General features: G+C 33.5%; 1 protein-coding gene across 6 annotated transcripts in view; it reads left to right on the top strand.

Annotated features, from left to right (window-relative positions):
* Nucleotides 1-18,635, top strand: part of GPC5 (glypican 5) — a 1,343,507-nt gene that overhangs the window by 440,025 nt on the left and 884,847 nt on the right. For all 6 annotated transcript variants that reach the window (XR_012009862.1, XM_072782622.1, XM_072782624.1 and 3 more), the window contains exon 6: nucleotides 10,649-10,769. Coding sequence is in view for 5 of the 6 variants with exons in the window: in XM_072782622.1 (XP_072638723.1) it covers nucleotides 10,649-10,769 (121 nt within the window). In the remaining variant the exon portion in view is untranslated. The remainder of the gene's footprint in view (nucleotides 1-10,648; nucleotides 10,770-18,635) is intronic.

The following is an 18,635-nucleotide window of genomic DNA, read 5'->3' as shown; positions in this document are numbered from 1 at the left end:
CTCTAAGCCATCCGGGCCAGTAATAGCCATTCTATTTAGGATTTGGAGGCTGTCCTAAATGTCCTACATACTGTGTATGTGTATTTTTCATATACCGAGTCAGCCAAATGTATTTCTGTGGTATACACAATTGTTAGGAATCTAAAAGTCCCTGAGCACATATAGTTCTGTCTACAGAACTAAGTCCAGCTGTTTTCTGCACAGCACAACTGAATTTGCCAAGAAATAGTTGGAGAAGAAATTTTCTCATATATGCAAGTGGACACATTAAATTCTGTTATGCAAGTGAATCATTTTCGTGGGACTGTGTGATAGCAGGGATTTGGCTATGGTTTAGTTAAGATGAGGTATGTGCAAAAGCTTAGTTATTTCCCCACCTTCATCTCCTCTTTGCTGTACATAATAACTATGATTTGAAGCCTATCAATTTGTATTTTGAAATTCAACAGACCACAAAACGGAATTGTTGGACAGTATTTCAAGTTGGAATTGGAGACGAGATTGAAACTGGATATTAAAACTGATGTGTTATGCTCAAATTCTATTTGCTTTCTAAATACTAATTACTGTAGGATTGTTTTTGTTAAGAATGACTATTGACAAGTTTTTAAAACTTCAAATCTCTTCCATGGGCTCAGAACTCCAATTTTTTTGCTATTGGAAATAAAAATAAAGTACACATAAACATTTTTATCCTTTTAGTTCTTGTTATTATGCCTGGCTTTTCCTAATTCCTATCTGATTTGTTTGATCATGCCCAAGATAAGAGGTAGACTGAGAAGTGTTTATAATAAAAGCTACAAAACCCAGTTTTTGATTCCCTTGACAGGCTCCTGTCACCAATCCAAAAATATATAGACCACACATCAAGACCAATTCATAGACCATTGATGATGGATCTGCTTTAAACTTTGGGAATTAAATCTACCGAATAATTTCCTCTACAAAACACATTTTTTTTTCAAAAGTGAGGGAAGACAAAAGAAAATTAAAAAACATTTAACTGTCAATTAAAATATGTCTCATCATTACACCTGTCCTGCCCCTCTCACTACTGTGTGTTAGTAAATTGCTTATCCTGTTTCTATGTGCTGTGTAGGATAGTGGAGACAAAGCAGTGCTTCAGACCTGACTTCTGCTTTGTGATTTATCTCAAGTCACCTTGACCTTGAAATTTTTTTTGTTTATAGTGCTTCAATAGAATATATTCTCTGCTTCCAGAGAATATATTCTTTGTGAGTGGTGAAATAAAATATCAATTAAAAACAAAAATAAATTCAGGGAAATATTAACCATCTGTTCTTCTAAGTTCTCCAAGGCCACATTTTTCACCAAGTCAAATAACCAAGTCCCAGTAGAAATGTCTACTTCAAACTAAAATTTAGTATCAAACAGGCAACTCTTAACAAAAGTTCATTTAAAAAAGGATCATGTGTATTTATATCTTTGAAACCTTTGAAATTGCTATTGAAGATAATTTTGGTTGTATTGCTCATAAGACTCATGTGTTGTGCTTGAGAGTTTAGAGATACCAAAAAAACAACTGCTGACATTTGCACTTACTACTTTCATTAGCTAATGAGACCCTTCTGAATTGTGTGTTTCCTTCTGGCCTTCACTATCATGAAGGGCTGGGTTTTAGGCTGAAGTGTAGTCTCTTTCCTAGATCTCCTTACATAATTGTCATCTGCCTCCCTTCATTATTCTGTCATTGTGCCTTTGCTTTATAGTGTCTGTACCTTTTATTTTAAGCTGTCTCAAAGGCTTTTCTGGAAATACAGTACATAGGTGCAAAATGATGAAATAAACATACCTCTTCATTTGTTTTAAAACGTGGTTCAGTTGGACTAGATGACCTCTAAGGTCCTTTCCAGCTTTAAATTTATGTTACTGTCACTAAAGACAGACAACAAATCTTTTAGACTATAAGCCAAGAGATGAATGCCAAGTACTATATTCCTGGTATAGGTGTATTTCTTTTTGAAAGCAGAGTGCTAGATTCAGCAACCTGGTAAGGACCTTTACAGTCTTACGGTGATGAAACAAGAGAGCTGGTTGCTAAATAAAAATAAAAAACAAACAAACAAACAAAAACCCTAACAAGATCTCAGTTAAAATATCTTTTCACTAAGCATCAACCAAAAATAAAAAGAGCTTAATTATTTCTTTTGAGGCATTTATATAGAATTAAACAACTAAGTTTAGCTTCAACAGTATAGCTAATTTAATGAAATTAGTCACATTTGAATATTGTCACAGTCTTGCTACCACATTAGCATTAAGTGTGATTAAAATTTATTCTGTGTGCCTATATGGGTCCCCAAAGCATCAGCCATCAACACCTTCATAATATACTGGACCTTCACTGCTTTCACAGAACTTTAACATTTAGAGCAGAGTAGAACAAATCGTATGTTAAGGTATATTTCCTGTTTGTATGAATTTAAAACACAGGAAGTTATCAATAGCATTGCTTACTTTTGCTAGTAAGATAAAAGTCATTTAAAATGCAGAAAGTGCTAGATACTATGTTCTGAAAATTTCCAAAGGTGATTAAAATATTTTCCTGTAGGGGGACCGAATTACAATGAGAAAACTCAGGCTGTAAATTAAGAGATGTATTTGTGAAATATAAATATTATTTTAGAGTAAATAAAATTTCCCTAGAGGAAAATAGATTATGACTTTAAGGATAGAGGCTTATATATAAAGTTCATTGATTAATTGATGTTCAAGGGGAAATTTGTTATCATACAGGTAGCTTCCAATTTCCTTACATTTCTCAGTGTAGTGGGTTGAATACGGTGGCCCTAGGAAGCTAATACACTGAAATTCATAGGTTCTTTCTCTCTGATTTTATTATCTTACCTATTGGTAAGAATTACGTAGCAGTTTCATTTGGATGGTAGGTTGATAATCTTAGAATTATTGTATCTTGCATCTAATTTGAAAGTATTTATGATGTAATGAGTAGTTTTATATTTGAAATTTAATTAATGTTGGTGCCACTTACATTTAAAAAAATTGTATAAGATTCTAGGAACTTTTAGGACTTAGTAACATCTAATAAAAGATTGGTTAAGTGAAATGTATACCCTAAATAATTAAGAATGGTTTTTGGATTCAAATAATATTTATCAGTATTTAGATAATAGTTATCCCTTAACTAACATTTTAACATGATAACAGTTTAACATGATAACATATAATGTTATCAAACAGTGAAGTGAGACAGAAAATCAGTGCAAAATGATAATTATCAATTGTCATAAGTCCATGAAAGAGAGCCCATATCTTACTAAGAAGAATTTAATTTTGAAATGTGTGCCTTAGAAATTAAATATTAGTCTAACATTCCATTACACATAAAATAGTATGTGCAATTGATGATAGCTAGAACTAGTCATTTTTAGTTTGACAGTTACTTTGAAGAAAATGAGAATAATTAGTTATAAAACAAACCATTATTACTACTTGCTTTGAATTTTCATTTTTAATTTATTTTATTTTGTTTATTTTTAAAGTAGGCTCCATGCCCAGTGTGGAGCACAACATGGGGCTTGAACTCACAACCTGAGATCAAGACCAAAGCTGAGATCAAGAGTCAGATGCTCAGATTCTCAGCTGACTGAGCCACCCAGGTGCCCCTACTTTGAATTTTTAATTAAAACAAAAATTTTTAAAGATTGTATTTATTTATTCATGACAGATACAGTTAGAGAGAGGCAGGGACATAGGCAGAGGGAGAGGCAGGCTCTCTGTGGGGAGCCCTAAGTAGGACTTAATCCTAGGACCCCCAGGATCATGAGCTGCACTGAAGGCAGATGCTCAACAACTGAGTCACCTAGGCATCCCTAACTCAAAAATTTAAAACTATATAAACGGAGCTTTTGTTTCTTGGTAAGATTAGGGAAGGGTTGGTTAGGTGAAAGGAAATAATTTAAGGAATGTACTATTTTTTTACATAGGGTTAAGTTTACTTTTAATACAATTTTTATTAGGTAATCAATGTTGTTAAAATGAGAGCCTCCTAAATATCACTGATTTTGCATGTATAGTCACTAAATTTTCATTTGGAAATATCATTTTTTAGGTTCACACAGCTGCTTATCTTACAAAATATCTTGAAACAGCTTATCTGTGATTCACCTGGCTAAACTGACAGGAACAAATACATGCCTTGCTGATTGAAGAGTTAGGGTGAAGACTGATTAATATCCATTCTTTAACGACTTCCTGTTTTCTAAATCTAAACGTTTGTATTTTTTTTTTTTGTAGGGATCTCCATGCTCTCTGTTGGCTAATAAACAAAGCACGGCAGTGCCTTATTAAAATAATGTTAATGAGTGTTATTCATAAGATATCACAAGTACAATATCCACAGCAGGAAATTAGTTATTTATAAATAATAACAATAAAACCATAGTAAGGTCTCTATTATTTTTATTTATTTTGACTTCATTATTTAAGCTCAAATTTAGACATTATTTATCTCTAATTATAAAGCCAAACAAATGGTGGAGATTAACTTAAAAATAGTTTGTGTCTGCACAATTGAAGTGAGATAGTGCAACCCTAAAGGTTTAATCATTTTGAATTGATTCTACAGATGTCTCCATTCTCTAAATCCCATGTAAGCCTCTTACCTACCATGAAAGATTATACCCATAAACCTGGCACATAAAATCAATCATATGACTTCTTTTGGTTTTGAGATTTCAAAGATTAAGACCTTCACTGAAGAAGAAAAGTGTGTATAGAAGCTGCATGTACACAGAGCAATAGTGTGTACATGCATTATCACCCAACACTGTGTACATGCAGTGTCACCCATATATTTGAGGCAGATTCACATGCAAAAATACCTGTAGTACTTTCACATTTGCTGCCAGAACTAGGAAGGGAGACCCAGACATGGTTTGAAAGGAAAATGTATTGTTGAAGAAGAGGTTCATTGATGAATACATATAATGTTCTTCCCAGACCTTTTTACCCAATATAGCAATATATTTGCCAGAGCCAAAGACACTCTAATGTTTTGTCTTCTAGAATATAGAAGACTCAAAACTCTGGAATTTGGAGGAATTTTAATATACAATCACCTAATCGAGTCATACAAAAAAGTAATATACATCTATCAGTACTGGTATTACTATTACCATCACCACCACCAACAACATGGTACCCATTCTCAATCTTCAAAAGATTGTAAAAAAAGATTATGATAATGGTAAAAAAAGAAAGCTTCTGATCAGGTGTTTTCTTCATTTCATATTAATTTAGAAGTTCTTGTATCCTGTCCCAGTGAAGTTATCAAAGATTTCTAGGTCAGACCACTCTAGGTGTTTTGTAATGAATTCCAGGGTCAGATTCCAGATACTTTTTCCACTTGAAGTTGTATAAGTGCACATAAAAATACCATACCTTTGATATGAATATGAAACAAATTTTACTGCATTCTATTTTTTTTTTAATTTTCTTTATTTATTCATGAGAGAGAGAGAGAGAGGCAGAGACACAGGTAGAGGGAGAAGCAGGCCCCACGCAGGGAGCCTGATGTGGGACTCGATCCCGGGACTCCAGGACCATGCCCTGGGCCGAAGGCAGGCACTAAACCGCTGAGCCACCCAGGGATCCCCTTTACTGCATTCTAAATAAAATTAAATTAATATCAACTAGTAGGGCATGACATGAGTTTCCAATAAGAAATGTTGATAAAGTCAGGAGAAATGACTTCCTAATGATATACTATGTATAGATTTATTAGAACTTCTTTTTAATATTTCATATGTTGAACACAAAGAGAATTGGAATATTGTTAATCATCATTTTAAAACATCTTTATAGAATGTAAATATATCAGTGCTTGCCTTCTTTCCATACTAATGAAAAGCAAGTTGTACTTGGGGAGTGAGTATTCCTATTAAACCGCTGTCATCCATTACCAGACCTGCTTAGAAGAAATAAGGACAGATGGTGTGGGCCTATTACTTCTCTAACAAAAAACATGCTTCTTTTTGAGTGTGTGTGTGTGTGTGTGTATTTTTTTTCCCTTCCTCTAGTTGAAATGCAAGCAGTTTTTCAAGTCCAGAAACCTCTGTAGGGATCCTTCAAAAATTTTACCCATTACTTGTACATTTAGAAGAAAATGTGATTAATGATTTATTAAAATTTCATAATAAAAAACTCAAAAAGCCTTTGTTAGAAACATTGTTATTTGATTAGAAAACCATATTTTTTTGCATGCAAAGTAAAGGCTGCATGGAATAAGTTTTTATCAAACCAGGATCCTAAGTTACTCATTTTGTCATGACAAAACCATTTAGCCCATGTTAAAAATACCATTTTTTTTCTGTTGTATACATATTAAGAAAAATGTATACATTTAATATGTATACATATTAAAAAAAGAAATACAATTAAAAATGTGAGTGTTTAATTGTATTTTTTATTTGGAAGACCATAAAATATTCACATCTTAACTGTACAATTCAATCTTTTTTTTTTTTTTTTACACAAAATGAGCACTCTTGTGTAATCATGACCCCAATCAAGAAACGTATTACTAGAACCCCAGAAATCCCCTTCAACCTTCTAGACAGTCTCTCCTAGAGTAGCTCTTATGGTAATTTAGAACATTGATTCATTTTTAAACTTTTATAGATGGGGTCACAGAGTATGTTCTATACCTTGCTTCTTTCATTCAACATTTAGCTTATAAGCTATTGACTATAGTTGCAATTCATTTATTATCATTTCTATATAGTATGTTGTTATATAGATATACTACCATTTATTTTCCCATGTTAATATTTATGGGCATTGGGGTTATGTCCAATTTGGGGCTATTTTGAGAAGTACTTCCTTGAACATTCTTATATCTGCTTTTGGTAAACACTGTTGAGTTTACCTCCAGAACCATGGGGTTGTTAGCTTTAGCATACATGTCAAACAGTGGTTTATATCAGTTTAGACACCCATCCAAAACAAGAGAAGGCTCCAGTTGTACCATATCCATGCCAACACCTGGTGTCATCTGCCTTCTTCATTTAAACTATTCTGGTGAGTATGTACCACTATTGCATTGTGGTTCTTCTTAACATTGTGCAAACTGAAAAGAATAACTTATTTTTTAAAATTATATTTCCACTTGAAGTATCTTAAATGCCCTGCTGCAGTGTTTTTCATTATTTAAGTAATACATAAGAATAGTGATACTGAACTATTGAATAATACACTAGTTTGGAATGAGATTCTTGATCAATTTTAGTTGTGATAAAATTTATCTGTGTTACCAACTGTGACAATTAAGAATAAAAAATGTGAAATTCTTCAGATTAATGTGACATGACATTTCTGAATCTTAAAAGAAAGTTCATGGTCTGTAAATAAACCAAGATGCAACTAAAGTAACAGTTTACTGCTAACCCTTGAAGAATGTGGGAGTTAGGGGCATAGTCAAAAATCAATGCATGACTTTTGACTCTCCTGAAACTACAAATAGCCTACTGTTGACCAGAAGACTTACTGATAACATAAACAATCAATTAACACATATTTTGTGTATATACTCTATTCTTACAATAAAGTGAGAGAAAGGGAAAAAAATGTTAGGACAATAATTAGGAAGAGAAAATACATTTATAGTACTGTATTTATTGAAAAAAATCCACATATAAGTGAACCCGGAAAGTTCAAACCTTTATTATGCAAAGGTTTTACTGTGTTTAAAATTAAGAGATGAGACTAAGTTTCCATTGCTTACATTATGTCTGTGTTTCCAGAAAAACAGGAAAATCTTATAGCAAACTTGCAGTCTATTAGCTTCTTTTCACCCCTCTAGCAAGCATTACTTCACTGTTTAGCTGTAATATACAACTGTTCGTTGAAATTTTTGAAGAAAATAGTACATCCTTTTCTAATCATAAGAGGTAAAACATTTGAAAATGCTGTAGTTACAGAAAAAAGGATTCCTTTTCTAATCATAAGTGGTAAAACATTTGAAAATGCCGTAGTTACAGAAAAAAAGATTTAAAAAGATGACACTTTGCACAAAGCTAATTGTATCTCTATATTAGTTGATTTCAAGATTTTTCATTAAGAATTAGAGTGCTGCATTGGGAAAGTTACTGAATATATTCAGATCCTAGATTCCCAATCTGTAGAGTGGGAATCCTTAAATATAAATATTAGATGTTGTATTATCTGGGTTCTCCAAGAAGCAGATGCCAAAAAGGGATTAAACACAAGTGAATTTTATTAAGGGAAATGCCTATCAGAGCAAATGGGGTGGAAACTGAGTAAGGCTGGAAAAGCTGTTAGTCATGAAGCATGTGTGACCCAGAGTGAAGGAGAGGGATAAGAAGTTTGAGTGGAGGAACTTAAGCATGACGTGCGGCCAAAGGAAAGGTTAGCAAGGGCTTCGGGGAATCCTGAGCAAACTTGGCTATCAAAGCAGACCTATGTCTTCCAGCAATGGCCCTGCATTAGTATCCCTACTGAACACAGTCATCAGTTGGAAGCTGATGCAGAAATAGATTTCAGGGCATAGCAGCAGACACACTTACTCAATTAAACTTCCTGTACTTTGACGTCTATAGGTACATTCTCATGGCCACAAAAAATGATTATATGAGGTAAATTGACAGGCTCCAAAGAAAGTATTTAAAACAAAGCCTGAATCATAAACAAGCATTTGTCCATTTATGTATTCATATTATTCATCATTTATTAATAACAAATACATAGTAAAAGAGCCACATGTGCAATCTGCTTGAAATACTTGGAAGAAAAAATACAATAGTGCTACAGAGGAGTTAAGAGAAGCTTAATATTTATAATTTACTTAATTACTTATATGTAAAAATATTATTGCACATCAATAGATTTGGGTAATTGGTTTCCTTTCACTAGTCGTTATTAGTATATATTGCCAAATCCCTAATATATACTGGAATACCTAACTCTATACCCATCTATTTCTGCCTTAAGAAGTAAGTTCAAGGTAGCTTTAAAAAAATGTATTAATATCATTATTTTTGTCATATCCAACTGATATTATCAACATAAAAAGGTTCCATCATTTCATTGGAAGGATCTAGTTAGTAATTATTTGATCCACTTGTATAAATTAGTCATTGAGTGTGCAAAATTTGGGGAGGAACTGGATATTCTTTGAAATTTCTTTTGTATAGCCATATTCTCAACAGTGGAGCCTCCTTTCATCTCTTTAAGGGATTCCCATTGCTGTAGAAAATCCAGAGGGTTTACATGGTTAGCTGTGATACTCTGCTCAAATAGAGGGAAGAAATACTACATTAAACATAATATGGAAATGCCTTTTAGAAAGTCTCTGAGACCACTTTATTATGACTTTTGTTTAAACAGCAGTTTACTCAGAGGAGAGTCTTAAATGGAGAGAGTATGGAACGTTCAGGGCATGGCCTCCTATCTCTTACTTTTCTGTATTTGTACTTTTTGTAAATAGATACCTAGCTATATTTCCTGAGTGTGTTATTTGTATGCCTTTGCCATTTCTCCTGCTTGGATGTCATCCTTTGCTCTGGAATTTACATTAACTACACCATCTAAGAATTGCTCTTCCCATAATACTTCAAGGGCTAACACAAGCTGTAACTTTAGTTTTTTCCCCAAGTGTCTTAATCCATGTGGATTTCTCCATATGCTCAGTGTTCACTACTCATGTTATCCCTAACCTCTTACTTGGCATATACCGTTTCTTTTAGCTATTCCCAAAGCACACTGAATCTTTCCTTCATTCCTGGGATTGTGACCAATGAATCTAAATTGTCATTTTGGGAAGACAGTTATTTGCAATGACTTTAACCACCTATGAAGTTACCGTATTTACATACAACATGATTTACTACACCCTTTTTTAGATAAATGTCAGTGAAAGCTGATTGTGTTTTGTCTACTTGTAAAATATTTTGCCAGTTTTATTTATAATGGTTATAATTTTGACTTTTGTAGTCCAATATGTAAAAAAATATCATTGTGGCTCATTTATATATTGTATAAAATGAAGTAAATTGACCCAGATAATATGGATTGACATACATGTGATTCAACAAGATCTGGTAACAAAGTGACATGTATATTTGCTTTCTTTTTTTTTTTAGATTTTATTTATTTATTCATGATAGACATAAAGAGACAGAGTGCTTTCTTTAGTATAGTGATAAGCAGTGTTAAAGCACAATTAATTTTTGGTTGTGTCTTTTTTAAATTTATTTATTTATTTATTTATTTATTTATTTATTTGAGAGAAAGAGAGGTAGTGACAGAGAGCAGGAATGAGGAAGAGAAGTGATTGATCCCAGGACCTTGAGATCACAACCTGAGCTGAAGGCAGATGCTTAAAAGATTTAGCTACCCAGATACCCTGGTTGGGTCTTTTGAGAGAAAAACATTAGAATAGCTTATAGTTTCATGGTAAATAGTTTATCCAAAAAAATGTTGCATCTGTTGCATCTGCACCAGGAACAGACGTTCCAAGAAAAAAAAATGCATTGTTGTATACTCTTAGAAGAGTAAGATTCTGAACTCAAATATATTCAAATGGTTATGGCAGGTTATATTCTGACAGGATACTAAATCCTGTATCTTCCTCTTTTTGTTTTGTTAGCTATACAGAGCGTGTGGTTGGAAGTGGAATCAAAGCCCAATCTGGAAATCCTGAAGTCAAAGTCAAAGGAACTGATCCTGTGATAAATCAAATTATTGATAAACTGAAGCATGTTATTCAGGTAAGTGCTGATACTCTATTGGTATAATCAATGGTAAATAATAAGTAGTGACTTTCCATTACATGTGCTAAATCTATTAATCCTATCTGATAGTTCTACTTAAAAGTGAGTATTGAATAAATTATTTGTATCTAGAGTTTTAGAAATATTTTATTGAGCAGTTTCCATATGAAATCAATGTACAGTAGTATTTTAATGGAGAACAGTCTGGATCTGTGAAAAGGAACCTTAGCCTCAGCATTTCAAGGTATAGTGAAAATCTCAGTATAAGCTTCATCCCCAGTGAATAAGCTTTAGACACAGGGACTACTATGACAATTAGAGAAAATACGGAACATAGAAGATGCTGGAGTCACTTTCCAGGCAACTCTCTGAGCCTTACTATGAAAGTTTTTGTTACATTTTCAAAGAAGTCAAGTCATGGGACGCCTGGGTGGTTCAGTGGTTGAGCATCTGCCTTTGGCTCAGGGTGTGATCCTGGTCCAGGGATTGAGTCCCACATTGAGTTTCCTGCTGGAGCCTGCTTCTCCCTCTGTCTATGTCTCTGCTTCTCTCTCTGTCTCTCATGAATAAATAAATAAAATCTTTTTTAAAAAAGTCAAGTCATAAATGAGTGATATGCATTTTTGTATTTATTTCCTGAGTCTCCTTTTACATGTTGTCTTATAATCTACCTAATGTTTGTTTATAGAATACTTCTATTTTATCTTTAATAATATGTAACCAAGTGAATATATACTACTATTTTTAATATATAGCATATTAAACCTGTAAATTTCTATCAAAATAACATTTCATTGAACTAATCTTTTAATTAGAATCAAATATTATGTTATATGCTGTAATGGCCACCCTCCATTCTTCATCTATTGGAGTTTGGGCTAAGAAGGACTATTTTTTTTGGTATTAGTCTTTTTATAACAATTTATCTGTGCATATATTTTCATTTTTTCTAAGTAAAACCTTAGATGGATAGTTGATTTTTATTTCTAATATTCTATGTCAGAAACTATACCTAAACATAGTACTGAGTTTGTTTGTTTGTTTTTTAATATTAAAATACTCTAGAGGTGGCTGGGTGGCTCAGTTAGTTAAGCATCTGAGTCTTGATTTCAGCTCAGGTCATGATCCCAGGGCCATGAGATTGAGCCCCATGTGGGTCTCTATGCTGGATGCAAAGCCTGCTTAGGATTCTCTCTGCCCCTCTCCCTGCCCCCTAGCTTGCACAGGCACACACTCTCTCTTAAAAAAATAAGGTCATGGATATGCTTTTCATAGTTGTCCTGCAAAACTTAAATTTATGTAGGGCCAGTTCTTAGGATTTCATTTTTATGAAAGTCTATATCTTGATCAAAGAAAAGTTAAGCAGGGGGCCCTATGTCCAATACCATACATTTCTTCCAGGAGGCAATAATGGTTACTTTGCTTATTCTATGACTAGTGCATTGGGAAAACAGAGTTCTCACCCTGGATGGCAGAACCAAAAGTAAGTTCCATTGAGAAAAGTGTAAGAGAAAAGTGGTGTTATGACTACTACTGAGTTAAACCTTATAGCCTCTAGTGAGTAATACACTCAGAGAGATACCTCCACGTAAAGTAAGGAGGTGCCTTACACTGCTAGTAGCCCAAGTGCTCTGATATTGCTTGAACCTGAGTGGTACTGGGATTGTTAGGAGCTGAAGTGACATTGAAGAAGGCATCAGAGTGAGCAATACAAGCAGACCACAGCCTGAGATCTGGATGGACAAAGGCTGTTGTCCCCAGAAGCAGTGATATTAAGCCCATAAGTAAATGTCACTCAGGCATTCAAAAGAAGGAAGTTCCTGGCAATTTTTGGAACCTTGATTTTCCATAATAAGAAAAACCAAGAAGACCTCCAGGTGAAATTAATCTTGACTCAGTGAAGCTCTAATGGGGATTCAGGAAGATTTAGGATGTTATTTTCATTCTTGAATTTCCAGTGGCTCAATTGTTTTATCTATTAGGAACTCGACACATAAGAGACTCTGGGACAGAGATATCTGTGCAGATTCCTGGCAGGGTGCCTCTGCAATCAGTAAAAGACTGAAGGAAGTAGCTCTGTATAGAGAGAGCAATTGAACCATATTGTGGTAATAATGGAAGCATCATCTAAATCCATTAGGGACTCTGGAGTTAGGAGGCCCCTTTCAGGGTGTCCTGAATTGAGACAAGGAGGTAGGTTATTAGACCACTAATTGGATGAAGGCTATTAGAGTGGAGGCAGGGAAGTGTTAACTCAGCTCTGTGTTACCAGCAGCCAACAATATTACCTGAAGCTGAAGGTATATAGTATACATAGGTAGACAAATGCCTTGGTCTAGCTGGTACCTCATAGCATCATACACTGTAATATGGTATAATAAGTTATGCAGATCTATTCAGAAATTCTAGCATATACATAGATCATAAAATTAAAAGCACTTTAGTATGAATCAGTTCCTCTCCTTGAGACAAAATCTTAGTGGTGTCCAAAGTGGGGTAAGCATTCCCCAGAGAGTACACAAACCAATCCATTGGAGGGCAGGAAGGAAAAATAGAACTTCAGTGTATATTTATTCTATCTCATTATGGTAAATTATTTGGTTGTAGGAAAGTGTATTAAATATGTAACAGCACAATGGTACATGTGTATAGTGTAGGGTTACATAAATACACATGTCAAGTAGGTGTGTATTCAAACTTTATAGAATATACATGATGAAACCCAATGGAAACCTTATTATAAGTAATGAGAATGGAGCTGCTATATAGGAAAGAGTACACAGGTATAAGAAAACATATCCACAAAGAAATAAGTAAATACTCAAAATAATAAAGGTTTATAAAAACTCTTAGGAAGAGAGTTCGCTGATATGTTGCCCATTCAGCATAACATCACCAGGGTCTTGTTTCCTAGGTTTTAAAGCCATATACTTTTCAATGTGGCAGAGGGAAATAATCCCCCCCCCCTTTTTTTTTAGCTCCTGTGTTGAATCCTGTTATTTCATCTTTATATTAGTGTTCAGATCTCCAATTATTCACATTCAAGTTTTGTTCTAGTATTATAAGAGAATATGATATAAAATGCCACCTTTGAAGTCTATTAAAGTCTATAGGATGAGGATTGAAATTTAGGTTTCATAGAAGAGAGCAGAAAGTCATTTTATACAAGTGTCATGAAAATATTCACCTTTAATGTCTTAGAATATGTTCTTTCCTAAGCCAGCTGTCCTGAAAATGAAGAGAAATTTTTTATTTTGCCAGATTTCTGAATGCTGGTCATATGTGTGTGCCCTGGCAGAGATGGCTAATAGACTGTCAGTATCAAGGGGGCAGTTACTAAAACCTAGCATGGTGTCAGGTCTGAAAAGTTTCAGAATATTGTCTTCTATAAATGATAACTTACTAATTTGGGAGTAGTGTGAGACAAAGGGAGGAAGTAGAAGTAGGAATATATTTCAGAATCTAATTTGTAGATTTAGATGATCACTTATGTTTGTTTGCATAGAATCCAATATATTTCTTATTGTGATGGATATTGAGTGCATTTAACAGTGGAAATGACATCTCTCATCATAGGGATAAGTAAATGTTCCTCTTGTCCTTTTGACCCTATGTAAATGTATGCAAATAAGCCAACCATATTTAATTGCAAAAATTGGCTCCATACAGTAGCTTCCAGACACCTTTTCTTTTTTTAAGTAGTATTTTTATTATTTATTTATTTATTTATTTATTTATTTATTTATTTAAATTTTTTTGATTTAAATTCAATTTGCCAACATATACTATAACACCCAGTGTTCATCCCATCAAGTGCCTGTCACCCAGTCACCCCATCCCCCCACCACTTCCTCTTTGGCAACCCTTTGTTTGTTTTCCTTTTTTTTTTTTTTGGCCTTTAATTGAACCGTCCCTCATTTTCTACCCTGTAACCTTTGCAATTACAGTCACTAAATTTTACTTTGAAAAATGATACTTTTTGGATGTCTTCATAATTTATTCAAAATATTCAGTTAGTACTTACTGAATTCCCACTATGGCCTGATTCTACCCAAGGCACTGAAGTTAAGGAGATGAACAAAGCAGACACAACTCTGTTCCCATGAGATTTACATTCTAAGAAAAAAAATATACAAGTACAATAACTATAGCTGACAAATGTTATAAAGGAAACAAAATGGAACGAGAGACAGGAAAAGGCATGTAGGAGGAATGTGCTTGTGGAGGCCACTAAAAGGGGAATATTTGGGTTGATACAGACAGAGAAGAAAGGAATCAAAAAATGTGGGAAAACTGGGGAAAAAGGGATACTACATGCAAAGGACCTGTGTCAGAAATAGGTTTATTGTGTTCAGAGAACAAATAAAGGGCCATGTGGCCGGAACAGAGTGAATGAATGAGAGAGAGAGAGAGAGATTCTGATTTAAGGGGAATTTGGTAGATTCATTCCATCAGGGAATTTTGATTTTATCCTAATTGGGATGGGAAACCAAAGACTATAGGCAGAAGATGATATAATTTAATTAACGTTTTATGAAGATAATTTTGTCTTAACTTTGGAAAGTGAACCAAAATAGAAGAGCAAAAATAGAGGAAGTAACAAAGAGAGAAGATTATGGTAATTGGGACTAGAATAAGAAGAGTGGCTAACATGTGAGGCAGGGAGATTTAGATAAATACAGGAAGGAGAGTTAATCAAGATTTGTTGATGGATTGGAAATGGAATTGAGAGGGAGAGAACAAGGATGAGACCTATTTTGGTGGGTGTGATAATGTCATTAATTTTAAGAAGGAATTCTGGAAATGGAGCAAGTCTGGGGTTAAGCTGTTGGGGTTGATTAGAAATTATGGTTCTATTACATTTGAAATGCCTCAGACTCCAGAGAGAAACATCCAGAATTCAGGGGCAACCACAGAACAGGAGGTACATATTTAAGTGATGGGACTATGAGGTTACCACCTTCTTGTTAGAGAATAAATTCACAAAACTGTTAGAGGAGAATAAAAACAACAGAATCGTATGAAAGATGTATATTCTGAAAATCTGGAATGGAAAAAGCATTTTTTAAAATGCATGTCATACCATGTTGCTACTTAGACAGTTGATGTAGGACAGACAAGGAATTTCATAACTAACTTTTACTGAAGAATAATCAATGTTCATTATAAGAAATTTAATTTTGCTATTTTAGAAAGTTTTACAGAAAAAGTAGAGAGTTAAATGTTCTACTACTTTAAAACAGGAAGAAATCTCAGGAAATAAGCCTTGTAGGTTTTTGCTGTACTTAATTAGACATATAATTAGATCAAAACTTTTACTTTTTTGTATAAAACAAAATGAGATCAAAGAGTACATTTGGTTTTGCTTCCCAAAGTTCTCACCTAACAACATGTAACATATTTGTTTCCACGGCATAAAATACTTTGCAGTATGGTTACTAGTGCCTGTATACTTTTCTATCATATGGAAGGAGTATAATTTTATTTAAAACTGAAATTAGATGTATAGGTTGTTACCAATTTTTCACAATAATAAATACTGCTAATAGGAATATTCCTCAAGATGAATCTTTTTATAACATTTTCCTCTCATGATATATTTCTAGATGTTATAACCAAGAATCTGCTCACTAATAATTTTAAGTATTTTGAAAAATATTGCTAAATTTTTACCTGGGTAAATTGTAAGAATTATATAGGAAGCAGAGATTATTTGTCAGCTTTCTCAGTATGTTGAGGGTGTATTTGGGAACTTGGCAGTGACCATACATTGGTGGTAGGAAAATCACATGGAGTTCTAGAGACCAAAGTAACAGTCCTTTAGACATGTTAGCTTGAGCTGCTATCACCTGGGGGTACCTCAAATATGGCCAAAATAAATATTTTAATTAGAAAATAGTTCATGAAAAATTGCAGGGCTTCCTAGAGAAACAACTTTAATTTTATTTTATGGTTTAGGAAAGACCCTCTATTTTTTAAACCCTATCAAGAAAAAAAAGTTGCTCAGAAGATCTAATATAAATGAAGATTTATGAATTTTAGCTTGGTCCTCAGGGCATATCTCAGGCACTTCGGAGTCCCCTCACTGCCTCTGTAATTCCTTCTGAGTTGGGAAAAGGAACCATGGAGAAAAGATGAAAGTCATGCCTGGCCTCCTGCCATCTGTAATTCTGCCCCTTTCTTTGGTAAAGCCATTGCGTGAATATACTTTCCAGCAGTTTTCTACATTTTAAAGCCTGTGCTTTAGGTAGATAATGCTTGCACCTTTGAAAGCTACTTGTTTTGAGTATGTTGTAGTGAACAGCCAGGGAGAAATTCTCTAAAAGGAGAATTTTTAAAGGGTTAACATGGACTTTGTTAGATGTTTGCATCAGACTGAATTGCCCTTTGGTAATAGATTAGAAACAATACTTGATTTCTCTTAGTATACTGACTAGAGAAGTGTATGAAAATTTTAATTCAGATTTTTTTTTCTCTTAGCAAACTTATTTTAAAATTTCTTGTTCATATTGACTGAGTTTGTTTAGGGCAAAGTTGTCAGCCAAAGATAATCTTTCTAGCAATGTATCTTTAAACATTAAATAACATCTATCATTTTTCCAAAAAAAAAAAAAATGCTAGCAGTTAAAAGCCTAACTGCTGAGCATGGTTAGCTATGAACAATAATGACCCACTGCTTAGAAATTACTTAACCTACTTTCAATATGAAACATAAAAAGTAATATCACAGCAATTTTCTGTAATTCTTTTATTGCAAAGCCAATAAATGCTACAGTGTTGTTAAAAGTGGTAGATTTAAGTAACATTTTATTTCTTAAACCTAATAATTCCAATACATAAGAGAATATTATCAGTTTCTATTAAATATTCATTTTACAGAGACTAAAACTTCTTTAGAAATATGTCTTCATATATAAAATAAATTTGGTTTTTAAATGTGAGGAAAAGCAATAATCATAACCATTTGCTTAAAACTACAAAATATATAGACATTTTATAATATGTATTTCAATAATCACAACCTACTGGATTCAAGCAGAGATGAAGACTCTCTTATTTCATGTAGGAAATGATGGTACTAAATTGCCTCTTTTCTTTTGTCCCATTCTGCTCCTAGAATACCAACGTGATAAATAATAACTTTTGAGCTGTGATAGAGTGAGAAGAGGTTCTGAAATAAATCTTAATAGATAGTTAAAAGGTTAGTGTTTATAAATACAAAAAAATAAACAAGATTTTAAAAATATTCTGAAAACCATCTCAGCTTTTTTCATGAAAATACTTATTCTAATACACATTTTAAAAACTTCTTATAGGTAAAATCTTATAGCAGTGATACAGAACCACTCAGTCATAATTGACTGGTCAGGGGCATCAGCTGATTCTGTGGATTTCCTTCACTTCTACAGTCTCCTTTTCTTGCTCAGGGAATTCACAACAGGACCTTGACTTTTTGGTCCTCATCTCTACTACACCCCAATGTCATGTCCCCAGGCTTACCAAATTAATATTCCAGAAAGATAGATACCTCTTGATTTTATATTAGCTGTGCAGTAGTAACCAAACACATTTAGTTATCTTTTGATTCAGAAGAAAGTATTTGAAATGTACTCAATAACTTTGAATGGCCATCTAATTTAACAATTAGTTGGTTGGAGTAAATTCAATGGAAGGTTGCTTTCTGGAGTGTGTGGTATAATGAGCTCTCTTCACTATTGGCCGTTTCATTAAAAAAATCAATTGTCAGCATAAAGCCAACCGTTTCAATTAGTGTACAATCAACTGGAAATAAAAGGATTTGGGTTGGCCATTGATTTTTTTTTTTTTTATTTAAAGGGTATGTAGTTGTTTTATGTTGGATAA

The sequence above is a fragment of the Canis lupus genome, chromosome 17 (assembly GCF_048164855.1).
Source record: "Canis lupus baileyi chromosome 17, mCanLup2.hap1, whole genome shotgun sequence".
NCBI classification, from domain to species: domain Eukaryota; kingdom Metazoa; phylum Chordata; class Mammalia; order Carnivora; family Canidae; genus Canis; species Canis lupus.
The sequence above is the reverse complement of the archived record's forward strand: the minus strand, read 5'-3'. Positions and strand labels throughout refer to the sequence as shown.